General features: G+C 43.7%; 1 protein-coding gene across 5 annotated transcripts in view; it reads right to left on the minus strand.

The window, feature by feature from the left end:
- Positions 1-26,496, minus strand: part of TRERF1 (transcriptional regulating factor 1) — a 394,859-nt gene that overhangs the window by 6,654 nt on the left and 361,709 nt on the right. For all 5 annotated transcript variants that reach the window (XM_029593303.1, XM_029593302.1, XM_029593299.1 and 2 more), the window contains 3 exons: positions 18,952-19,040; positions 3,714-3,824; positions 1,203-1,397 (listed from right to left, as the gene is read on the minus strand). In XM_029593303.1, the coding sequence (XP_029449163.1) occupies positions 1,203-1,397; positions 3,714-3,824; positions 18,952-19,040 (395 nt within the window). The remainder of the gene's footprint in view (positions 1-1,202; positions 1,398-3,713; positions 3,825-18,951; positions 19,041-26,496) is intronic.

Below are 26,496 nucleotides of genomic sequence, written 5' to 3' on the forward strand. Positions count from 1 at the left end.
CTAGCTAGTTTTCTTTCTTTTTTTTCCAAAGCTTGAAATAATTTTAAATCTCTCAAAATTGCTTCCATACGGGCCGATTCAGTATGGTGCACTCGGCCGAGTGCACCTTTAGCCCTGGTTTGGCCACATGTTTTTGACGCACTATTTTTACCCCTTATACAGTAAGGGGTAATAGTGCGTCAAAAACGCGCGGCCAACCCCCCCACCCCCCCGAAACTAATAGCGCCCACAACATGCAAATGCATGTTGATGGCCCTATTAGTTATTCCCGCGCGATAAAGAAAGTAAAATGTGCAGCCAAGCCGCACATTTTACTTTCATAAATTAACGCCTGCCCAAAGGCAGAAGTTAATTTTGGCCAGCACAGGGAAAGTGTATAGAAAAAGCAGAAAAAAACTGCTTTTCTGTACACCCTCCAACTTAATATCATGGCGATATTAAGTCGGAGGCCCCAAAAATAAAAAAAAAAATAAAAAAATTTAAAATCTATCCGTGGCCCGCGGGTCGGAAGACGGGCGATCAATTTTGCCGGCGTCTGTTTTCCGAACCCGTGGCTGTCAGCGGGTTTGAGAACCGATGCCGGTAAAATTGAGCATCTGCTGTCAAACCTGCCGACAGCCGCCGCTTCTGTCAAAAAGCAGGCGCCAGGGACGCGCTAGTGTCCCTAGCGCCTCCTTTTACCGCGGGCCCTCATTTAAATACTCGATCGCGCGCCCAGGAGAATGGCCTGGGCGCGCGTTGGGAGAGCAGGCGCTCGCCTCGGAGCGCCAGCTCTCCCGCGGTTTTTACTGTATCGGCCGGATAGGAAGTACTGGGAGCTGCGGCAGTGCTCTGCTTGGAGTACATACAAGAGAGGTGAATAAAAGGCATGTGTACAGTTTGCACTCGAGTGAACTGGTGCTTGAAGGCATGTCTGTGCGAAGAGGGAAAGGCCCTTTTAATGGAGTGTCTATGGCGATTCCTCCTGCTGCATGCTTTGAATCTCTCTTTGGGTATTTGCCAAATATTTCACGAGCATCTGCTTTTATGATAGCTGTTATGCTGCTTTCTTTTCCGGATACTTGCCATTCAAAGGCTAATTTTATTGTGGGTAAACTGAGCCCTCAAGCCTCTTCCTTGCTGCAGACTCATCCTAATCACTCTGGATCTAGTTCAATATTAATATGCACTATTTGTTGTATAGAATTTCTAAAGATACCTACTGCGCCACAGTTTGGCATTTCACAAGTAAATGACACAGAGGCGGTGGCAGGCACATGACTATCAGCGGGCAGCTGGTCCATGGGTACTGTTGCTGGTGGCACCGGGGATTTTGGCGTTTCAGTCTCTTCTTCTTTTTCCGATTTTCTGTCGTCATCCGGCTCATCATCTTCTAAATCCTCTTCTTCCCCGCTCGTCTAAGCATAAACATGAGAAGCATAATCAAACAACGGATAAAAACAGCATTTGCTATGAAAAGCGTGAACTGTTCGCAAAGATTACTGTTTTAATAGCCAGTTTGCACTCGGGTGGAGAAAGCTCGATTAGCACTGACCGTGTAGTTTGTCTGAAAATGAAGAGAAATCTGACGGGATATGTTGTTGTTTTTTTCAGAATGATCGACAGTGCTCTTTTGCATTTCAGAATATATTTCAAAGTTGGTTTCATAGCAAGAGCCTTAATTACATCTTGATGGATATTGATTTTTCTCTCCGCTGGTCATTTTGCATTACCCGTGAACCAAGGCTATCTAGAACGTGGACACTTTCTGCTGATCATCCTATCGAGCCCAGGCCAAAACACTTTAAGAGGGCAGAGGTAGTTGTGCAAAAAAAATCTGTCAATGATGGTTAAAAGTGAAGAGCTCACTGCTTCTCTCTTCTCCCTTTTCGGCTGGCTCTGTCCCCACACAGCTCATTTCCACTCTTAAGCCAAGTCTTAGTCCTGGCCCAGCTGCAAGCTCTTTAATTCTCTGCAATCCATTTTTTGCTTCCTACAGCCCTGAGGATCAGTTCTCCCCTTATACAGCCCTCTGCTTTTTCTCCCCATTGAAATATTTGAGCTCCGCTCTGCCAGTGGGACAACGTTTATGGGCTAAATTGGGCCTAATGCAAGCTGGACCTACAGCACATCACAGAAGAAACATTTTTTATGTTAAGCAGTTTATAAAACTGTCATTCTGGAACTAATGTATGGTTTTAGCCTACTTCATGAAGATCAAAAACCTTATGAGATCACTGTGTGTGTGTGTGTGCGTCCATATTGCCTCCCATCCCTCCCTTAACAACTTTTGTGTTTAGTGTCCTAGCCACACCACATTTTTAGTATATATCAGAGGGTAGAAGGGGATCCTGACAGGTGTATTTATTTTTGGATCCATGTGGATTTGCATGTGTGCGCCCCAGAAAGTAGGCTCCATCAGTTCTGCATGGAACTTCTTGTTAAATTTGCAGAAGGAAATCATACTACAAGAAAAACAGATCAGCAAAACGAGGGGTTTTGGGCACAAGTAGGTTTGTAACTGCTTCAGAGACGTCGGCTCTTTGAGAGCGATACTTGGTTTCTATTTTGAAAACACAGGCTCTGCCAAGCTCAGCGACACATGGCTCATACTGGACCAGGAGCAAAGAAACGGGGTTATTCTGTGATTTGTTGGACCAGCTTCTTCTATTAGGTGTAAAATGCTAGGCCTGAGTGGCATTTCTTTGCTGCAAGTGTAGGAACAAGTGAGCTGAACTGTTTTGAACTGACTCAAACTCTGGCCAACTTCATTCTCTGTCTGGAAAAGATGTGACTCCTACAGAAGTCTCCAGCTTTATACCAGCTACAATAAATATTCAGTTGTCAAATTCAGTGCTAAGTATTGTTTTCATAAAAGTTTGGCTGTAGACAAAGGGGCCGATGCAATACAACGCGCTCAGCCGAGTGCACTGTTTAACCTGCAGATGGATGTGGGTTGTGTAGGTGCGTCCACAGCCCCTTATGCTAAAAGGGGATTAACACCTCCACAACGTGCGTCCAACGTGCCGCGAAACTAATAGTGCTCATCACATGCAAATGCATGGCAATGAGGCTATTAGTCACCCCAAATGCAAAAAAAAAAATGTGCATCCAATATGCACATTTTTTGTGCTCAGAAATTAACGTCTGCCCAGAGCACCAGGAGAGGTGCTGGGGGAGTGTTAGGAAAGCGGGTGCTGAACACTCAGCGTCTGCTTTCAGTGCATTTTTTTTTGCATTGGCCCCAAAGGATGGTAAAATGCTTCATTACCAAATAGACTGGATTCTAGCAAACTTAGAGTAAAAGAGTTAAAAATCTAGGATGCTAACTGCATGGAAATATGCAGAAAAATATACAGATCTGCTAAAGATGAATTAGCTTAGCATGCAAATGAAGATAAAACATGCATAGTATGAAATTCTGTTTTACAGGATTTTTAAATATTTGCATAATGTAAGTGTGATACATCATTTTATTTTATGTTTTACATAAATGTATCCCATGCTCAGCATTGGTGACATTAGAAGCCATAATGCCAAAAGTACAAACTAGTGTGGCTAATGTCATCGCTTTCTCAATTTCCAAGCCAACAAAACACTTTGCATTTTATTGCAAGACTCAAGGCAGCTGAACAATTTTACTTTAACCAATCTGACTGATCCTTTTTTCAAATCCGTTACTTGCAACCACATACAAAACCGTACGATTTACGTGAAATGCCTTTTTGGCTCACCATGCCGCCATCTATTTCTGTGATGCGGGCTCTGTGTTTCCATCCTAAATGCACGATTTTCTTCCATGTGTAGTAGTATTCCACGCACTGAGCTACGGTCTTAGTCTTAATCTGCAGTACAACAATGGTAGAAATACGGATTAACATCAGCATGTATATTCCATGACGAGCTGCTTGTTAAACTTGGAAAGCGATACAGTTGAATGTGAACACATCATTGCTTGGGAAGGGAACTTTGATGACACAGATATAGCAGTTACTCTGGGATTTATATTCATCTCCAATTCCATCAAGATGGCAAAGGCTCTAGAGATTTTTGTCCCCTCAGCAGTGATTAGGTATCATTGTCACTTACTATTGTTTAGTATGGTTTTCAGTAATTACAAACAGTTTACTCACATCAAGAGGACTGAATAAGGCTAAGTTCTTTTTAGCTGACAGGGGTTAGGCCAGCCTGGTGGCTCAGTGGCAAATGATCTGTACTTCCATGTGCAGGCCTTGGTTCAGGACTGCTGCCCAGTCTGGCTGAGGCACAGCATGCTGTGGAGGCAGCGCTCGCAGCCCCTGGGGACAGGATGTTTCAGTTGTTGCGCACTGGCGACACCTAGAGGCTAGACTAAGGATCCACATTTACCGGGTTCCGGAAGGAGCTGTGGTTTGTGGCTCCAGGTGTAGGGCTGTTACTGTGGTGTGTGGGGGGGTTGTCAGGAAATGTATGTTGCTTTAACTGGAGAATATGGTCTTTGGGACCACTAGAGGGTTCACTCCTGACTCAAAGGGATTGCTGAGTCTCTTCACGAACCAAAGGGGCTGAGTATAAAGGACAGGGTGGGGGAGTGGCAGAATTAAGCCAGGAGGAAGAAACCCAGAGTGAAAGCTACACGGTAAAGCCGAGAAAGAAGAAGGGAATTTAAAACTGTGCTGTTTCTTAAGAATTTAAACTAGGCTGAGATTTTGTTGAAGTTGCCAACTTGGCTCCTGGCAGTAAGAGAACATTCAATGTGTACATAGTTAGTGTTTGGACGGAGCCAGGTTTTCTGTGTGTGATTTTGTTTGTTTGTTTTACATATTGAGGTCGATATTCGATGTCATTTGTCTGGCTAAGTTTGGACTTGGAGAAATGGCTGGATTAGAAAATCCCAGCTGGCTTACCACCTCCGAGTTATCCGGCTACGTAGTTAGAAAAAACTTAGTTGAATAACTTGGAGGCGTTTTAGAGCGGATATTCAGAGTTAGCCAGATAACTTATCCGTCGTGCCAGAGAGCAGTCCTGAAGTTGGATGGATAAAGTTATCCAGCTATCTTTAAGATACATATGTTCAGCAGTACTGCTGAATATCCCAACAAAGTTAGGCGGGTAAGTTTAGCCGGTTAACTTTGCTGGTCGAACAGTGGCTGAAAATGGATCCCACTGGTTTAATGGAATAAACCCGCTTAAAGGGACAGAAAGCTTGAAACATTTAAGTTTGTCCCAGATATCTGGGGACCCTGAGGAGCCACAGATGCGTAGCTCAAATTGGCCCACTACAAGGGGATATACATAGTTGTGAATAAAGACTCATGGTGCCGGTTCCAAATAAGTCAGAGCTCAAAGGAGCAGACAGAAACTGCCAAGCATAAAACACCTAAAGCTTTCAGCTGGCAGGCCAGCAAATATTTGCTTTTTGAAGCTAGATTTTAGGATAAGTGGGAGGCTAACTAGGGCGATAATGAGCATATAATGAAGTGTTTCAGGCCTACCCTGCTCTGAGTTTTGGCACTGGCTCTCTCGTTTCCCTTTGCACGAGCCTCATTATCCCTTTTCAGGCATGCAAGCTCGCTTTGATAACCATAACAGTAGAGAAACCACATTCAGCAATGCTTGGGCTGTGATATCAGCAAGATCTAAGGTGAAAAAAACAAAAACACCTGCTGATACCTGGGGTGAGCAAAGGGTCAGCTTTGACCTCCTTCATACCTTCCCCCCCCACAATGGCAGACCCGGGAGGCTGCGGCTGCCATTGCACCTAAAAGGCTGATGCTGCGGTGTTTTGCCGTGCGGCAAAACAACTCCATGATAGAGCTGCAATGTTTTTCCTGGGGAGGGACCCACTATTGCAGCAACATCCTCTGAAATAATGGGACCCCCTTCCGCAAAAAACCATCGTGGCTTACTGACTCTGGGCCTTAGTATGCATCAAGGGAATAATAGAGGGCAAAAAAGATAGAGGAAAGCAAAGAACAGTCTGGGGAGATGACCCTGTAGTCATTGCTTTGGGTCATTTATTGATTGGTCACTGTATGTCATGTGACTTTTTCACACTGTTTGTGCTCAAGGATTTAACATGGTTACTGGGTTCTATCATTTGATTTCATCATCTTTTGTGGTAGGCAGAAATGCTCCACTCTATGAAGAACTATCAAGGGATGTCGTCTGTTAAATACTGTGTTGATTCTGTTTAAGATATGTGTTAGATGATGGTATGGTGGGGGGGATGGCATTACGTTTGGTCCCTTACATATACTATTTGATTTGTACTATATTTTATATTGTTATGTGTTTTTGCTATAATTATGATTTGAATATGTATTTTTCTTTTATTAATGGTATTTAAAAGCTTTTAGTTTTTATATTTTCATGTTTAATTATGATTTGATTTTGTATTTTGATGTGTATGTTTGATGTTCACCACTTGTTTTCATTGAAGCAGTTTACAAGAATTTTTAATTAAATAATAAATAAATATGGTATTTATTTACTTATTTGATTTATTTGTAGTGCTTTCTCTCCCAATGCAGCCAGATGGCGAAACATGGTCTGTGTCGGGGAACTGACTATTGTGGATTGTTTGAAGTACTGAATGACAATGACTGAAAATAAGAGTATTTCTGTGAAGATCTGCTTGTGAAGCTGTGCTTTGAGACTAACCACCTACATTCTCACACAATTTTTGTTTACTATTATTATTATCATCATTAAAATATAGTCAAAATGGGTAAAGTAAAGAGGAAAGCTGAGCACAGAGAGAACTGGTGCAACATAATTGCTATTCTTGGTGTCAAAGATGGCATTTGATGATGATAAGGAGAATTTCTTGTTGGAGGCATACACCACACTAATATATAAGAACAGTGATCATATGATCCTACCATAAACCTGGCTAATAAAAGCAAGCCAGTAGTTTAGTGTTGTGAGAGAATGTATTAGTCTCCTAATTGCAAAGCTTTGAAAGTGCAAAATATGTAAAACAACAATATGACCAGATGTACAGTCATTTTTCCCATATTGAGGGAAGGGGAGAAACAGCAAGTTTGCTTACCATAAATAGTATTCTCCGTAGACATAGGATGAATTAGCCATGACATGTGGGTGATGTCATCAGATAGTGCCGAATGGACTCTTTTTTTTTTTTTTTTAGCTCATAAAGCTTTTTCTCTATTAAGCATGTGTGCGAGTTCCCACACAGGTGTTGCCTATTGAGCCCCTCAGTCAATTGTAGAGCTAAGTATAGCTAAGTAGTTGACTCTCCTGGGATGCAGGCGGATATTTAGGATGGCTAATTCAGCCTACTGTCTGTGAGAACCCTGTTTACGGTAAGCAGATTTGTTTTTTCCATCGACAAGCAGGGCTGAATTAGCCATCACATGTGGTGAGTCCCAAGCTGAGGGTTACAGCATTTATTTATTTAGACATTTTATATATTATTGTTCCAAATAAAGATCACAATGGTTTACAAAATTAACATTCATATTATGAATCAATTTACTGAATAAGGAACTCGGTCCCCATCATGGAGAGTACATTACTGGGTGAACGGGCTCTGCAAAACTGCTTGTCCAAATTTACTGTCACTTTTTGATAAATTGTGCAAATAGTAATGGGACAAGAAGCTGTGCACTGATGACCAAGTTGCAGCTTTTCATGTCTTCAAGAGGCACTGCTCGCAGATGAGCCGCTGATGCAGCTATAGTTCTCACTTGATGAGCTTTGATAGCGTCTGTAATCTGGAGATCTGCTTACATAACAATTTGCAATACACTCTGCTAGTTAATTGGATAATGTTGTTTGGCAACTGCTAAGCCCAGATGATTAGGATCATAAGAGACGAATAACTGCGAGGCCTGACGATGTGGCTGAGTTCTTTTCCTGTAGTAAGTTACTACTCTTTTATAATAATCTAAGGAATGAAGGGCCTTTTCCCCTTTATTTGCATGTGGTCTTAGAATGTACGTAAAATGTTGGCTTGATTAATATGAAAAGCTAAGACTACCTTTGGTAGTGGAGAACCATTCTATTGTGGAAGAATTGGAGTTAAAGCATGACGTTCACTGACTCTTCTGGCTGATGTGATTGCAACAAGAATAATACTTTCTATGTGAGAAACTTGAGAGAAGCCAATTCTAATGGCTCAAAAGCTGGTCTCATAAGTTGTGTCAGAACTAAGTTAAGGTCCCATGGAACAGGTGACTTGACCATTGGAGGTTTAGTATGTCATAAGCCCTTCATGAATTTTGATACTAAAGGATGACTGGAGATTGGCCACTCTCAATATGTATGTGGTAGGTTGCTATAGCATTGAGATGAATTTGTACTGGCGTAGTACTAAGACTTGAAAAAAGAAAGTGTAGATACTGGAAAAGCTCCTGTGGCTCGCATGTGAATGGGTTCAAGGAGCTTTATTACACCAGCTTGAGAACAGTTTCCATTTAAAGTCATAAGCTCTTCCAGTTGAAAGATTTCTAGTGGATACTGCTAAGGAAAATGGAGTGATCAGTGAACGCTCAACATCTAGGCTGTCAGGTTGAGAGAGAGAGAAGATTCGGATGAAACAGATGTCCCTCTTCGTTAGTTAACAAGGATGAATCTGCCCGTAATGCAATCGGGGGGACTGATGTACATTTGCTCTAGGTATGTGAAACACAGTTGACTAGGCCATGCTGGTGCAATATGTATCAGATAGGCGCTGTATTTGAGCAATTTCTGAACCATTTTGGTTATCAGCAGAATCGGTGGAAATGTACATGGGATCTATATTCCAGCTAAACAGAAAAATATTCTGAGTGGATCTGAGTTTGCCTGAAAGAATGGAACAAAACATTTCTACTTTTCTGTTCTCTGACACGAAAAGGTTGACTGAGGGATGTTGATTGGTGTAGGTACCATTTGTGTGGGCGATATATTCTGCAGAGGAAATCTGTCAGCATATTGGCAATTCCCAGGAGGTAGGTTGCTTGAAGAACCATTTGGTGATTGCATGCCCATTCCCATATTTTTATCGCTTGTGTGCCTCCTTGTTTATTGACATATAATACTGGCTGTTTGGTTGTCATTTTGAATGGGAATACCTTTTCTCTCAGGCAAATGCAAGAAAGTTGTTAAGGCAAGTCTGATTGCTTGCAGATCCACAAAATTGACCTAAAATTGCCTTTCCACTAATGACAGAGTTCCTTGCGTTCAGAAGGGACACATGTGGGTTCCCCATCCCTTAGTGGAGACATCTATCACTGTTATTTGATGCGGAAGTAACTGAAGTGGTGCCCCTTCCTGAAGGATGTAGAGTTCTAACTACTAGCTAAGTTCTTGCTCCATTTCCTGAGAGATAGTCACTAACGTCATTAAGGACTGAGTCAGCTCATCTCAATGGGAGCAGAGGCCTGATTGCAGGAGTCACACATGAAGATGTGTTACTGATATTACATGAACCACTGTTGCCATAGGCCCTAGAACTGCTAGCACTTTTCTGGCTGTTATTCTATCTGTGTTTGCCAAACTATGAACCAGTGACCTGAGAGTGTGTGTGTGCTCAATCTGATGGGAGAAATGATGTTTCCCGTAGCAATTCTATCCTTGCTCCAATGAATTTGATTTTCTGAGATGGAACTAGGGTCAATTTTTTGAAATTTATTAAGAATCCTAAGGATCGAAGGAGTTGAATTGTCTTCAGTAAAGAGGACAGTACTCTCCTGGGAAGTTGCAGACACCAGCCATCGTCTGGTAAAGGAATACACAGATGCCCTGTCAATGGAGATGCACTGGTGCCACAGATAGGCATTTGGTAAAGACCCTCTGTGTTGCTAACAGACTGAATGGGCGCACTTAGTACTGAGAGGGTTCGACCACAAAGCGTAAGTAGTGCCAGTGGGAGGGATGAATATGTGAACATAAGTGTCATTTAGATCAGGGCAATTCCAGTCCTCGAGGATGGCAACCAGTCGGGTTTTTAGGCTATCCCTAATGATTATGCATGAAATAGATTTGCATACAACTGAGGTAGAGTGCATACAAATCTTCTCATGCATATGCATTAGGGATAGCCTGAAAACCCGACTGGTTTGTGGCCCTCAAGGACTGGAATTGCCCATCCCTGCTTTATATTCAGGGCACACATCCACTCCCCTGCATGGAATAAGGACAGGACTGTGTGAAGGGAGATCATCTTGAATTTCTCCTGTAGCAGGTTCTTATTCATTCTTCTTAAATCCAGGATGGGTCACAATCCCACGGTTTTCTTAGGGATAAGAAAATAGTGGGAATAGAATCCCTGGCCATGCTGATTGGACAGGACTGGTTCTATTGCCCACTATCTGAGGAGCAACTCCACTTCCGGGTGGAGTTAAGCTGAGTGAGATGAAGACTGAAGGCTGAGAAATGGGGTAGCATGGGAAGCCGGGAGAAACACAAGTGGTAAGTAGATTGCACAATCTTGAGTACCCAGTGGTCTTTGGTAATCTTGTGCATTCCTCCAGGTAGAGATAAATCCTCCCCCTACTGGAAAGGATGATTGCTGGGCTTGGAGACTGGTCAAAATTTCTGGGAAAGGATTGGGTTTATAAGGCTTCAGAAGGGCCATATGGAACACTCGGTAAATATAAGAATTGGCTGGAAGTTGAAGCCTGAATGCCACTAGATTTATTGGTTTTTGAATCAGAAGTGGTCCCATAAACTTGTGCTCACGCTTATGTAACAATCTGTTGCTGTTGCGGAAATGGACCCTTGGACTGAGGTGAGGTTGACTCTACCCACAGGGAGGAGCCCTGAAGGTCCTCACTGTCAGCAGGCAGAACTGGCTGGAGCAGAGGCCCAACAGGAACTTCACCAATACCAGCCTTCGTTCCCCTTTGGTTGAGCCCTCGGGTGCCGGGGCCGGTTGAACATAGGCGCGGGCCTCTGTGAAGAGAAGAATCAGATGCAGAAGAGGCTGAGGCCAGCAGGAAGAAAACAAAGTCAGTCTAAGCAGAGGTCAGGACAGGCAGCAGACAGCAGGGTCAAGGGCAGGCGGAGTATAGCAAGACGAGGAGCAAGCAGAGGTCACAAGCCAGGCAGAAGTCAACGTGGTTCAGAAGCAGACCAAGATCGAGCCAGGAATCCAAACCGAGATCAAGCCAAGAAGTCAATCCAGGGGGAAGGAGACAAGCCAGAACAGTAGGAAGACACTGCAGACAGACGAGGAACCACAAGACAGGAATGCAGGAACTCCGAAGACAAGGCACTGGAACAGAAGCAGAAACAGGAGCGAGGCAATCAGCTACTCTGAAGTTTGACCTATTGCCAAGGTGTATGAGGCAGGTCTGAGCAGGCTTTAAATAGTGGAGAGCCTGTGATATCATCTGCGGGTGCCACAGTGGGTTTGCTGCCGCAGGCCCTTTAAATGGAGCTGAGCTGCGCGCACGTGCCTAGGGACACCCCACTCAGCTGAGCGGCATCCCTAGTACAGCGTGTCGGGCCTGTGCAGCAGCCTGCTGCATCTTCGTTTGGGGGCCTGCCTTGTTGCTTCTTATTTGCATTGTGGAGACCTAGACTCCTACTGAGGGGCTTACTGGCATTGTCTGCAAATTTCTTCTGTGAATTCTTAGCCCATTTCAATTCCCATTAGACTTGCACATGAAATTCTGTTAAAGCATTTACCCATTGTGCTGCTGTGGGGACCCTAGATTGCTGAGCCTCTCCTGAGAGGAAACAGGGATGGAAACCATAGCTTGCAAAGAATGGACAGGTTTTAGTTGCCATGTGCTTGGAGTTATTATATGCAAATTCTGCTATGGGGAGTAATTGTACCCGGTTTATTTGATGAAAGTTGCAGAAGTAGTGGAGATACTGCTCTAGAGACTGATTTAGCTGTTCTATCTTCCCTTTGGATTGTGGATGATATGCTGATGACAAAAGGAGTTGGACATCCAGGAGTTTAGTTATCTCAAACCAGAAACAAGCAACAAACTGGAGCCTTGGTCCAAGATGATATGAGAAGGCAGATGGTGTAAACGCACTACTTTATGAACTAGCAAATCTGTTGTTTTGCGGAAGGAAGGAAGACCCATAGTAGATATTAAATGGGCCATCTTAGTAAATGAATCTACCACCATAAAAGTCATGGTTTTCCTTTGTGAAGGTGACAAATTGTTAATAAAATCCATTGATATCCATTCCTATGGTCTTGAGGATACTGGTAATGGCAAGAGTAATTCACGAGGACAATGACATGGTACCTTGTTCCGGACTCATACTTCACAACAGATGACATACTCTGTTTCATCTCAGCTCCATCCTGGCCACCAAAATTTGTGAACAACTAGTTCCTTAGATTTGTGACAACCAGGATGACCAGCCAATGGAAAATCATGGCAGCTTTGAAGGACTTCCAAACCAAATGTGATGTATCCTAAGGTACATAGAGTTGATCCTTTTAATAAAGGAAAGCTTCTTGTTGTGGGTGTGGACCCTTGGGCTGAGGCAGAGTTGACGCAACCTGCAGGGAAGAGCCCTGCAGGTCTCCACCAATTGGCAGGCAGACCCAGATGAGGGAGAGGCCAACTGGAGCTTTGTTTTTACCATCGTACATTTCCCTTGGGTTGAGCCTTTGGGTACTGGGCCAGCAGGACTTAGATGGGGTCCTCTGCTTGTGGAAAGATCTGTGAATATAGCAGGGTCAGAACAGGAGAAGGTAAGTTGGATACAGTGGCAGGCGGCAATCAGGAGGGTCCAGGAATCAGATAGTGATCAGTGGCAGGCAGCAATGAGAATGTCCGGAAGGCAGGCTGAGGTCAATATCAAGTATCCGTCTGAAGGGAAGGAGGGACAGATAGGCAGGGCAAGCAGGCAAGAAGTGGAACAAGCTGGTGAGGCCAGTCGTTGTTCTTGAGTCTACTTGAAAGAAGTCCCCTTCTTAAGAACTTCCATTAGTGGAGCTGTCAATTTGGAGAATCCTAGCATTAAACTTGGTAAAGTTTTTAAACCCCAGGAAGCGCTAGAGTTCTTTAATACTTTTCAGAACAGGCCATTGGGCCACTATGCTGACCTTATCAGCATCCATTTGTAGTCCTTCAGGGAAAATTATAAGTTCCAGAAAATCCACTGATCACTTGTTGAATGAATATTTGTCAAGATTAGCATACAATTTTTGTTTCCAGAAACAGTTCAGAACTTGACAAAGCCGGTGTTCATACTCTATTAGATCTTTAGAAAATATCAAGATGTTGTCCAGGTAGATGCTGATCTAGCAAATCACAAAATATTTAGTTTGCCAGGTTTTAGAACATAGCAGGAACATTTCTTGAACCAAATGACATCACCAGGTATTCAACGTGGCCATAACATCTTTAAAAGGTCATCTTCCATTCATCTCTCTCTCGCTAATCTGGCCAAAATTCTATAATTCCCTCAAATCGAGTTTAGTGAATATTTGGGCCGCCTGAAGGTGTTCCAATAGTTCATTAATGAGAGGCAGGGGGTAGCAGTTACTAATGATTATAGCGTGGAAGGCTTGATAGTCAATGCAAGGCTAAAGAAGATAGGCTCCCCTGCTGGTGAAGTATAATAAAACCTTTCTGCAAATATTCCTTTAGATATTCCCATAGAGACTTCAGTTCTGGTGCTGATAAATAATAGATTCTTCCAAAAGGGATTTCTGTCCCAGCAGTAAATCTATGCTGGAGTCATATGGTCTATGTGGGAGGAGAGTGCCAGTTCCCTTTTTGTCAAAAACATCTCGGTATGCTGCCTACTTTTCTAGCAATTGTTCAATCCCATCTTTGAGTGCCAGACAACATAGGTGACCTGGATTCTTTTCTTCAGGCCTTACTTCCTGGGCTTCTTCATTGGGCATACAATTCAACTGGCAATATGTTGATGGGAACATTACTTGCTAGATCTTCCAGTTGATGTGCGTCTCATGTCTTTCCAGCCATAGAAGATAGAGAATGATGAGATCAAAACCAAGAGTTTCTTGGTGGTTATGTATTGTCATTAAAACAAGAGTTTCTGTCTCAGTAGTTACAAGCCCTGACAACAAGGGTGAGTCATTGATGGTATCTACCTTCTATCATGCTGCTGAGTGACTGCAAGATCCAAAAAACAGATGCTCCAGAGTCCATCATGGCTAGAGCAAGAACTCAGTTATTTTCCCAGGATGGTTTGACTTGAATCATGACAACAGAGAGACATGTCCACAGGGCAGTGCTGATACTCAGAGGGCTAGCTATGTCCTGATCTGTTTCCTCTACTGGGACCAGGAGTCCATACATCTCTGCTGAGGACAACCTTGATTCTGAGGTCTGCTGTGATAGAAGTTCCAAAAATACCTTTAGACACTACACTCTTAATGGTGCTGCTCCTTTTCCGCCTCAGAGAAGTGGTGTTTCATGCTATCAACCAGCATAGGTTCCTCAGAGGTTAGCTGGCTGTTTGTAGGCCTTACTTGCTCTTTCATAGTTTGTGACTCTTTCCCTCTCTTAACTTTGCTCTGTCAAGAGTCTCTCAATTCTGGTGCATAAAGTTAGAAAGGCTTGTAAGTTGGCTTGGTGCTCTAACTGGGCCAGTTCATCCTTAATGTGGGCTGCTGATCTCCATCAAAAATGGGCACGTAGAGCTGGATTATCAAAGTCCTGATCATTCGCCAACTGATGAAACTCCATGGCATACTCAGTTACACTGTGCCGGCCCTGTCGAAGCCCCATGATCTTACTCTCTGCCAACAAAACATAAGAACATGCCATACTGGGTCAGACCAAGGGTCCATCAAGCCCAGCATCCTGTTTCCAACAGTGGCCAATCCAGGCCATAAGAACCTAGCAAGTACCCAAAAACTAAGCCTATTCCATGTTACTGTTGCTAGTAATAGCAGTGGCTATTTTCTAAGTCAACTTAATTAATAGCAGGCAATGGACCTCTCCAAGAACTTATCCAATCCTTTTTTAAACACAGCTATACTAACTGCACTAACCACATCCTCTGGCAACAAATTCCAGAGTTTAATTGTGTGTTGAGTAAAAAAGAACTTTCTCAGATTAGTTTTAAATGTGCCACATGCTAACTTCATGGAGTGCCCCCTAGTCTTTCTATTAACCGAAAGAATAAATAACCGATTCACATCTACCCATTCTAGACCTCTCATGATTTTAAACACCTCTATCATATCCCCCCTCAGCCGTCTCTTCTCCAAGCTGAAAAGTCCTAACCTCTTTAATCTTTCCTCATAGGGGAGCTGTTCCATTCCCCTTATCGTTTTGGTAGCCCTTCTCTGTACCTTCTCCATTGCAATTATATCTTTTTTGAGATGCGGCGACCAGAATTGTACACAGTATTCAAGGTGCGGTCTCACCATGGAGCGATACAGAGGCATTATGACATTTTCCGTTTTATTCACCATTCCCTTTCTAATAATTCCCAACATTCTGCTTGCTTTTTTGACTGCCGCAGCACACTGAACCGACGATTTCAATGTGTTATCCACTATGATGCCTAGATCTCTTTCTTGGGTTGTAGCACCTAATATGGAACCTAACATTGTGTAACTATAGCTTGGGTTATTTTTCCCTATATGCATCATCTTGCACTTATCCACATTAAATCTCATCTGCCATTTTGATGCCCAATTTTCCAGTCTCACAAGGTCTTCCTGCAATTTATCACAATCTGCTTGTGATTTAACTACTCTGAACAATTTTGTATCATCTGCAAATTTGATTATCTCACTCATTGTATTTCTTTCCAGATCATTTATAAATATATTGAAAAGTAAGGGTCCCAATACAGATCCCTGAGGCACTCCACTGCCCATTCCCTTCCACTGAGAAAATTGTCTGGATCTCTGAAGGCCTAGAAGAGGGCATTCTTAAATGAGCCTACTTGGTTCAGGACCAGATCATCCCGCTCCAGAAATGGTGTCACCCATAAGCAAGCTGTTTAAAAAAAACAAAACACTTTTAGTGATTCCAAAGGACAGAACTGCAGGTGTAAACAGAACCATAAATTGCATTGATGCAAGAGCGCCCTATTGCCATCAAACATTTCTGGAAGTAGTAATCGAGGATATGGAGATGGTGTTGACTGGCAATAGGCCACTGGAGGGAGTCCACCTTTAGCTGGAGGGCGTGGAACTGGATATACAACTTTTGCACTGATTCCGTTAAGGTCCTTTATGCATGCCAGAAACAGCTCCATAGCCCATCCTCTGTTTTGGGTTGGTCCAAGCTATCATGGTCTGCTCTGGTAGGAACAGGAAAAGGTGGCCAGGCAGAGCATACTTGGGAGGCTGGGTGGTTTGGAGTCAGAGTTTTCTGCCTAAGGCTGCTGCCATTACCCATGAGTTGCATCCTTGGGTGCAACTGGCCGCCAGAACTTCCAGTGAAATCAGGAATCAAGACAGACTGAAGATCAGGACCAGAGCAGGAAGCAGGAATGTAGTCGAAGGCCAAACCAAAACTGGAAGCAGGAGCATAGCTGAAGGCAAAGACCGGAGCAGGAACCAGAAATCAGGAACTCAGGAACCCACCCAGGCAACAGGTACTGATGGTGCAGCAAAGATTGGCAGGCTGAAGCTCCTTATATATAGCTGCCAATCTAGGTCACAACTAATGCTGATCCAATAGGGTGCTTGCAGAGGTGGATTTCCCTCATTTTGCTTCACTTGATATTTACTAGTGCGTGAGACAGATTTGCATGTACTGCCTTCTTTGCATTTATCTTGTGCATATCTGTTGCGGATATCCAGAAAACTAGACTGGCTGGGGTTTCCTCAGGACAGGTTTTGGAATCACTGTACTAGAGGATTCTTGCTGATTCAGAGTTCCTATGGCTCCACTGCAAGATCCCCTGCTCTTGACCACCTGGGGCCAAAGGTTTGATCCCCACTACCCCTGACAGTTGTCTAGACAACCTCTGAACACCTTTTTTCTATAAGGACACACCTGAGAGATGACGCTCACATGTGTGACACACTGAACACATGACCATCATGGGACTAAATATAAACATATAGTCTGCATCTACAGTCTCCCACTTCCTAACAATGACTGCAGAGCAGAACTAAGGCATGTCCTGTACAACTCACCAAACAAAAAATATATTCTGATTCTGGTGTCATCTCAATAACAGCATCACAAATTCCCTCTACTACCAGGTGCATTGTAAAATAATACAAAATCTGGAAAATAAAAACAAACCCCACTCTGTACAGGTCTATTAAACCTACCAAACTGCAGCAGTACTAACTTCAAGAAATGAAACAGCAATAACCCTACCCATGAAAATGCAGCAGTTCACCACCAGTGCAACAAATAAGATTGAATCAAATCCCTACTTGCTAGTAAAGTACCTAATCTCAGTCACATATATATACAGAAAACAGACAGATCTACCTTCTCCTAATATAGAATAAAATACCACAAATTACAAATGCAGAAACAAAAACTGGAATGGAAACCCCAAGAAGACCTTCTTTACGCAGTACAAAACTGGAGAACTAGGAACGGAAATTATTTCCTCCTACACTAAGCAAAATTCAAAGATAGAAGAAATGCATATTCTCAAAGCTGACATAGTATGGCGCTTGTACACCGTCACTCCCCTCCATGCCCCCATCACCCTTCACTTCTCCCAACTACTCAATCATCCCTGTGCTGGCCGGCTGCCGGGCCGTTTTTAAAATGCACTGGGCTTGCGCTTGGCCTGGCCACTCGCGTATTTCCTGGTTTTTGTCTGCGCCGGTGTTTCAAAATTCAGCCAATATGTTATAAAATGGCCACATCTCTGGCTGCGAGCTGGCATATGAATGTACATGTACGCCTGCGTGGCTGTTTGAAAGTTACCATCTAAGTAAATAGTTGCAATGCCAATGCAGAAGTTTGCTCAGTGCAATGCCAATGCAAAAGTTTGCTCCAACAATCGTGGTGTCGAAGGAAAAGCATCAGTGGTGTTAAGATTCAAAGCTTCCAGTGCTCTGTGATTCAGTGCGTTGAGTCCTCCTTAGACAGATACTTTGATGACACTGGTGAGTGATGCTGGGAGGGCATCAATGCTACATCTGTCGACAGTACTGAGCGCTGTTGCATCGATGGTGATGGGGCTGGTGTCAATGACCCCAAAAGTCAATGTGTCAACTGCATTGATGGTGCCATGGACCAATGCTTCTTTGGTGCTGGGTGTGCCACTGGCTCCGAAGAGTAGAGCTTCTATTTTTTACTAGCTCCTGAGCTCTGCAAAGCCCACAACGGGCTTATCAAAAGCCTGGGAATGGTGCTTTTTCTATTTGCTTTACCCCCAAGAAAGTGGAGGATCCCGAGGGCTACTCCGGCAAGGGGGAAAGCTTACCTAAGGAGCTCCTGCTCAACTTGGCACCAGGTTAGCTTGACAAGACTTGGCTCCAGGAGGAGAACCAGCTGTGGATCTTCAGAGACTTATGCAGTTCCTCCATCTTCCAGGCTCTAGACTTTTGAAATACGGAGACATCCAGCCGCAATAATAGCAATTGGCCTGGTCGTGATTCGGTCCTAGGAACTGGTAACAGGTATCATGACCATCTGTTATATACATTTTTCTACTACATATATAGTTCTTGAAGCCATTTATAGTAGGCTTCTTGGTGCCAGACATTTCTGTGAAGATTTTTTTTTTTTTTACATAGGACTAAAAAGTGCTGTTTGGAGGCTGCCGAGGCAGTAAGGCAATGTAAAAGTTCCAAAAAGTTTAACAAATAATGATATCAATCAACAAAAACACAGAGGAAAGCGTACACATCTGTGCCTTAGCTTGGATGAAAAAAGACCGAGGAGCTCATGAAGCAACACCTGTGTGAGAGTTCCTGCACATGCTCGGTAGAGCAAAAGTTCTATGAGTTAAGAAAAAGGGTTCAATCGGTGCCATCAACTGACATCACCTACACGTCATGGCTAATTCAGCCCTGCTTGTCGACAGAGAATCCTTATTACATTTTTTGCCCACCTCAGCAAGAAGAAAGAGAAGGAGGATATCAACAAATATTCTTACCATTTTCTGTACATGAAAAAAATCCTTATTGTGACAAACTAATGCTTTGTTAAACACCTTCTTTTCTTGAGATGTCCACTTGTCAGACCCTAAACAGAAAACAAAATTTGAACAAGATGTTGTATAAGCTGCAAATCTACATTTATAATCCTGGGACTTACAGTATCACAGCTCTTTACAGGCTCTTGCCTCCACATTCTTTCTGTGAATTTTTCAAATACTGAAATGCATCCAAGCGCATGTTATAATAATGAAACTATTGTAGGGATTAAACTAAGATTTATCAATGGTAGAATTCCTCTTACTTTTATACATAAAAGAGAGGAAGGTAAGGCAAACTTTAGTGTGTTGCTCTCCATTAAGACTTTCAGATCATCTTCATAAACCATTGGGAGGTCAAGTTGATGGCCCTGTAGTTAGGACTATGTATCAAAAGAGAGATCAGAGTCCGCCCACTGCCTTGTACTGCTGCTCCTTGGCTTATTTGACCTTGGAGTACTTATACCCTATAGAAGTACTGAGATAAAGACTCAAGACATGAAAGAACTCCCCGCCTTCCCTACTCTCCACCTCCCCTATCATGCCTTTCTGTCTACTTCTTTATACTTCACCCTAGAGATTCATTAACTGGTATTTTAAGATATTTTAGTGTTGTGGGATTTTATTTATTAATTACAAGGGCTTCCCTTGCTCATCTGTATGATATTTCTTTTTGGGGGATTTTATTTATTAACATTTGGTAATCTGTCTTTTGTCACCAACAGAGACATTAAAGCGAGGTACAATAAAATACTTGAACATAAACTTCATAGCAGTAACACCTTACTGCCCCAGTACCACCTCCTTTTCCCCATTCCTCAACATAAAATCCCTTTCCAACATCATCTCACATATCATATTTTCATAAAACAAGTAACTTCAATAATCTATTTTACTGTACTATTTTCCACTACCCAAAAAATTCCCCCAAAAGTCAACTTTTAAGTTGTTTTTAAACTTCAAGTACTACCCTTCTGAAGCAACTCCACTGGAAGCAAATTCCACAATATGACTTACACAGCTGAAGGCCTCCCTTTTTTGTAGAACTAAAATATGCTAGTTTTAAAGAGGAAATTACTAACAGCCTTTGCTAATTCCTATTTTGGAATGCCTATACAATGGCATTTGCAAGTTAAAGAAAGATGTTTGAAATGTAACCCAGCCTCAATAGGGAGTCAGTGGAACTCATGCAAGATCTGAGCAATATGGTCATTTCTTTCTTTCCCAGACAATAGTCTAGCCGCCATATTTTGCAACAACAGTAATCTTTCAAGGTCAAGTTTAGGCAAACTCACATATAATGAATAACAATAGTCTAATCCAGGGGTGGCCAACTCCAGACCTCGAGAGCCTAGTTTTCAGGATATCCACAATGAATATGCACGAGATGAATATATATATTCACTGTAGATATCCTGAAAACTTGGCCTCTTTGTGGCTCTCAAGGACCGGAATTGGCCATCCCTGGTCTAATCTATTAGTAATCAAAGCATGTATAATCTTTAGCATCAAAAAATGATTGAAACAGGAGAATCACACTTAGACAGCAAAATGTTGACTGGACCCCTGACTAGATCTAAAGCCTCATGGATAACTGGGAGTCCAAATTTACAACCCAAACTTTTTACATATTCCTTACGTATAAGATGAACCCCAGACATGGAAGGCAACATCCCCAATGGCCTGCCTTGTCTAGAATTTCATAGCACCTCAGACTTTGCAGAGTTTAAGCATGAATTATTTTATCTCGAGAGCCTGATGAGATTTCCAGATTAGATATAGTTCAACGTATGAAGCATACGAGAGCTAAATTAAAGCAGTGGCAGGCTTTACTACTCTCTCTTACCGGAAGGATAAATTTGTACAAAATGGTTCTGTTTCCAAAATGGCTATACATGCTACAACTCTTCCCGTTTTGGCTCTTGAAAGTGATATCAAAGCCCATGATAAGCTACTTCTTTATTTTCTGTGGAATGGCCGCAGGCCAAGACTAAAATTAAAGATATTATGCAATGAATGGAGATTAGAGGAATTGGTCTGCCTGACCTTTGGAGATATAATATGGCTGCTTTGCTGAGGTTGCTTAGAGATTGGATTTATGGCTTCTCTTGTTGTTACGTGAGAGCTAGAAACTTGGTTGGTTAAGCCTCTTCATCTTTGGTATGTATTGCATGCTGTGGCTGATAAGCTGCTGAACGCTGTTTGGCATAGATTGTTAACCACACCCCTGTGTTTTGCTTGGAAATACTTATTGGTTCTGCATGGCTGGGATTTTTGGATTACCCCATTTTTGCCCATAAAGGGGAATTTAGATATTAGACCAAGACATCAGAATACATTTTTCCAGAAGTGGAGCAGTAAAAGTACCAGACAGCTTTTTGATGTTTTGAGTGCTGAGGGACGCTTGTTGCCTTTTCCAGAGTTGCTCGGTTTGGACTGGAATCTCTGTATGTTTTTGCATTTGTACAGCTAGAGCATTATGTGCAGTACTTAAATAGTCAGTTTTTGTGTACTAAGTTTGTTACTGTTCTTGCTGACTTTGGTAAAGTGGAGGAGCTAGAGAGGTCATCAGTGTCAGGGCTTCATCTAGTCATAGTGAAACTGGAAATGGCTCCAGGCGAGGTTATCATTCATGAGAATTGGAATCAGAAGGCAGCTACAATGCTTTTGAGAGAGGTCTTTCGAGCATGTTTTCATAGGATTAAAGAATTGTCCTTCAATATGGGTTTGAGAGAAACACAGTATAAGTTTGTTCGTTGACCTATATATATATCCCCATATAGAGCTTTCAAGGCACAGATTACAGCTTCAGATAAATGTGTTAAACGTGGCGTGGCTATTGGACATGATTTCTGGCCCTGCCCCATGATCAGTTGTTTTTAGAGGTGGCTTTTGAGCTACTTGAGTGAAATAACTGGTCAGATAATCCCTCATTGAGTGGAAGCCTTACTTTTTGATGACCTTTCTTTTTAACACATTAAGGGAAAGGGCCCCAAGTTTTTTCTCCAGAAGGGTTTTCTACTGGGGAAAAAAATGAAGTTTTTGAGGAAATCCAGTGCTCCATCTTATTGGTGTTGGCGGAATAGAATCCATAATGTGGCAGTATTGGAAAGTACATCAGTAGGGTGTGATTTTAAACGCAGATGTACATTTTTTTGAGATATGGAAGCCCTACTTGCAACAGTTTAATACAAGAGTCCAGAATAGGATCATTAATTATATGTAATCTTTGGTGTTTATGTCTCAGCCCCTGGTAGACTGGGGTTTGGTTGTGACTACCAGGGAGGGAGGGTAGAGGGGATTGAAGTTTTAGGGGACTGTCGGCATATGGAGAATGATGGAAGGGATAATAAGGGCTGGGGAGAAAAATGCAAAAATGAAGCTGTATACTCTGTGCCTTCTATGTAAAATTGGAATGATTTGCTCTGTCTTGTTTTCTTGTATTGTTGTGTAGCTTGTTCAATAAAAAAATTGAATGACAACTTAAGCAAGAATTGATGCAGCTAATCTGCAACTGCTACCAATCAAGCATTCAGATTCTGAAGTTCCTCCCGTTGATCCTTTCCCATGTAAGCCCCAACTGAATGTCATCCTCAAATCTTTGGTACTGTATACCATATCCTCCTGTCAGTGATGCTAATGGGGCAAGATATAGGTTACAAAGAATCAGGGATGAAATAGAGTTTGGGGCATCCCACATGACAATATTCAATTAGAGGAAAAAGCAGCAATCAATAAGACACTTTCCACTTTACCTTCCAAAAAAGATGTAGACTATAAGAGCACCAACCTATCAAACCCTATGTCCTGTAACTGGGCAAGAAGGAGAGCATGATCCAATGTACTGAATGCTGTGAAGAAATCCAGCTGGATCAACAACACATCATTATCTCCATCTATCTACAACCTAATACCATTTACTAAAGCTAAAAGCAGAATTTCTGTGCTGAAACTGGCAAGGAAACCAGATTGTCAAGGATGTAAAATCTTCCATTGTACCAAGTATCTACCAACTGATGGTAAACACGCTTTTCAATAATTTTCCTCAAAAAAAGATAGTAATTTTGATAACTCCCCAGGTTACAACCCTTTTCCCTTCAATAAAGCTTAACCATTGCGGCTTTTTGTGCAGGCACTCTTTACTCAGTGCCTTCACAAACTTTGCTGGCATAGGATCTATAGCAGAAGTAGTAGCATTAATAGTTTCTCCGAGGACAAGCAAGATGGTAGTACTCACACATGGGTGTCATCATCAGATGGAGCAAAGCACAGAAAACTTTTATCAAAGTTTCCGGAACTTTGACTTGGCATACTGAGCATGCTGAGCATGCCTTATACCACGCATCCACGCAGGGTTCCTCTTCACTCTGTTTTTTTCTGCAGAGCTGTTGCATTGAGGTTTGAGTGAACTCTTGGCTTTTTTCTCTAAAACTTTTGGAAAACTTTTCCCCCAATTTTCTCTTCGGGTTTCACGTTCCATCGACGCCTGGTCCCTCTCGGGCCCTCACATAGCCTCCTCAGCTAGGTTTCTTGGATAACTTTTCTTTCACATCGACCTCACTTGTGGTGGTGGTGGTGCCTTGGTGCCCCATGATATGTGTGCTCTGCCTGGGGGCATCTTATGACGTCCGGGGTTGCCTTAAGTGCGTCCAAATGACCCTGAAGGGATGTTGTGCCTGATTCGACAAGATGTAGAAACTCTTCGGGTCAGGGAAGTCTGAGCCATTGATTTCGGCATCGGTGGCGTTAGCACCAATGGACCTTAGAGCCGCACCAGTGGACACACCACACCATTGACATCAGTAGGACTGTTGGTTCTGTTGATGCTGCCGGTGGATAGGTACGCCAGAGACCAGCCATGCTCAGTCTCCTCCAGATCGAGGAGGTAGGGTTCCTTATCTTTGACCTCGCCACTGGGGAAAAACCAGGCCGATCACTGAGGGAAGCCTAGGAAGCATCATCACTGGTTGCTTTTGATGCACGGTGCTAGGCACAGGGATGCGCCGGCTCATGCTGTGTTGCCCCCGAAGCAATTCCATGGCGAGGATCGCCCATCCTCCATCGATGCCAAGGGTCCACAACAGTCTACACTGATCCTGGTGCCAATCATCAATCCACCTCGGGGATCCGAGGAAGATATCTCCACCCCTCCTTCCTCCCAGCCAAGGCTGGCTTCGGCAACTTTCGAGGAGGAGATGGAGTGGCGCATTCAGCTGGCGGTGGAGCGGGCAATGCAGGCCATCAGTCCTGTGGCACCAATGGCAGTCCTGTCTGCTATGGAACTGATGCTGGAATGGCTCAATGTGCTCATCGATGTGTTAACGACCCGGCTGCCATCGGTTCCCGGGAGACGATCTATGCCCGGCAGGTCATAGATGGTCTCCTGGTCATTGCCAGTTCCTCCGAGGAGGAAGCTTCACCTAGGCCGGCAGAGACGGCACGGCCTGATGCCCACTGACAAGCTTTGCTGGGGCTTGCACCGGGTTTGCAGGTGACTGCGCCTCTGTATGGAGGCTGAGCAGCCAGGGCCCCATCCCATTCTGTTTTGGTTATTGATGGAGGAAGATGCCAGGCACAAGATGCTGGACATCCTCCAGTTGGTGTAGCCTCCTAAGGAAATCGTGGTGGTCCCAGTGCACGATATCCTTAAGGAGCTGCTGTTGAGGATATGGGAACACTCCATCACAATACCTCCTGTTAACAGGAAGGCAGACGAGGTCTACCTCGTCCAGAAAGCAACCGGATTCGATAAATGTCAGTTGCCCCACCAATCATTAGTCGTCGAATCCATCCTCAAGAGGGCCAAGTGTGCTTAGACCCATTCCTCGGTGCTCCCAGGGAAGGACCACAGGGCATTAGATGCTCTTGGGAGGAAAGTGTTCAAGGCAGTCATGCTTTTTGCCCGCATTGCCTCCTGCCAGTTCTACATGAGCCAATATTCGCGGGACCTCTGGAAGAAGGTGCAGGAGATAGCCAAGCAACTGCCTCAGCAGCAGCAGGACTCCCTCCAGTCCCTGCTGCATAAGGGCCTAGATTGAGGAAAACATGTGACTTATGATGTTTTCGAAATGGTAGCGAGGGCCTCTGCAGTGGGAACTGGCGCCTGCAGAATGGCATGGCTGTGGGCCTTGGATCTCCATCTAGAGGTTCCAGAATGGCTCGCTATTGTGAGGAGAATCTCTTTGGTCATAGGGTGAGGAATGCGGTGACCCAGTTGCAGGACCACCATGAGATCCTCCAACAGCTCTCCGCCGGCACTCCAGACCCGTCCTCCTCATCCAGGAGTTGGTAAGGCAGGGGCAGAGAAAGTCTTTCTATCTCCAGAGGAGGTACTATTGCTGATGGGAGCAAGGACCTTGCTCCCATCAGCAGCATGTGAGCTCCTGCAGCCACCCCAAGCGGCAGAGAGCTCCCAAGCCCCAACCAGCACCTCAATCAACTCCCAGGATGGACTTTTAACTAGATTGGAGGAAGCATAAACCAGTTACCTGTACCCAAGATGCTGGATCCCCCGGTCAGGGGCAGGCTAAGGGTCTTTGCGAACCAGTGGTCCAATATAACCTCGGACTAGTGGGTTCTGTCCATCATCCATCAAGGGTGCCAATTAAACTTATGGTGTGTCCTGCAAAATTGCCCTCCATGCCCGTTTTGGGTTCTGATAATGCATCAGGAAGTATTCTTTGCGCAGCTCTCCACCCTCTTGATGGCCAGAGAGGTTGAGCCTATTCCACCAAGGCAGAGAGGGTGGGGATTCTACTCCAGGTATTTCCTGATCCAAACAGAACAGGAGGACTCCATCCCATCCTAGACGTAAGGGCCTTGAACAAATTTCTGAAAAAAGAAAAGTTCAAGATGGTTTCCCTGGGCACCTCGATCCCCTTCTACAAAGTGGGGATTGGCTATGCTCCATAAGAACATAAGAAAATGCCATACTGGGTCAGAACAAGGATCCATTAAGCCCAGCATCCTGTTTCCAACAGTGGCCAATCCAGGCTACAAGTACCCAAACACTAAGTATATTCCATGCTACTGATACTAGTAATAGCAGTGGCTATTTTATGTCAACTTGATTAATAGCAGGTAATGGACTTCTACCTATCCAAACCTTTTTTAAACCAAGCTACACAAACTGCACTAACCACATCCCCTGGCAACAAATTCCAGAGTTTAATTGTGCATTGAGTGAAAAAGAATTTTCTCCAATTAGTTTTAAATGTGCTACATGCTAACTTCATTGAGTGCCCCCTAGTCCTTCTATCCAAAGGATGCGTATACCCATGTTGAGATCGCCCAAGTCACAGGAAGTATCTCTGATTTGTGGTGGGAAAACAGCACTTCCAGTACCGGGTGTTGCCATTCGAGCTCGCGTCAGCCCCACGTGTCTTCACAAAATGCCTGGCTGTGGTGGGGGCACACCTCTGCAGGCTGGGAGTGCATGTTTTCCCCTATCTGGATGATTGGCTAGTCAGGAGCACATCTCAGGCAGGGGCCATTCGGTCCATGAGC

The sequence above is a fragment of the Rhinatrema bivittatum genome, chromosome 3 (genome assembly GCF_901001135.1).
Source record: "Rhinatrema bivittatum chromosome 3, aRhiBiv1.1, whole genome shotgun sequence".
Lineage (NCBI taxonomy): Eukaryota > Metazoa > Chordata > Amphibia > Gymnophiona > Rhinatrematidae > Rhinatrema > Rhinatrema bivittatum.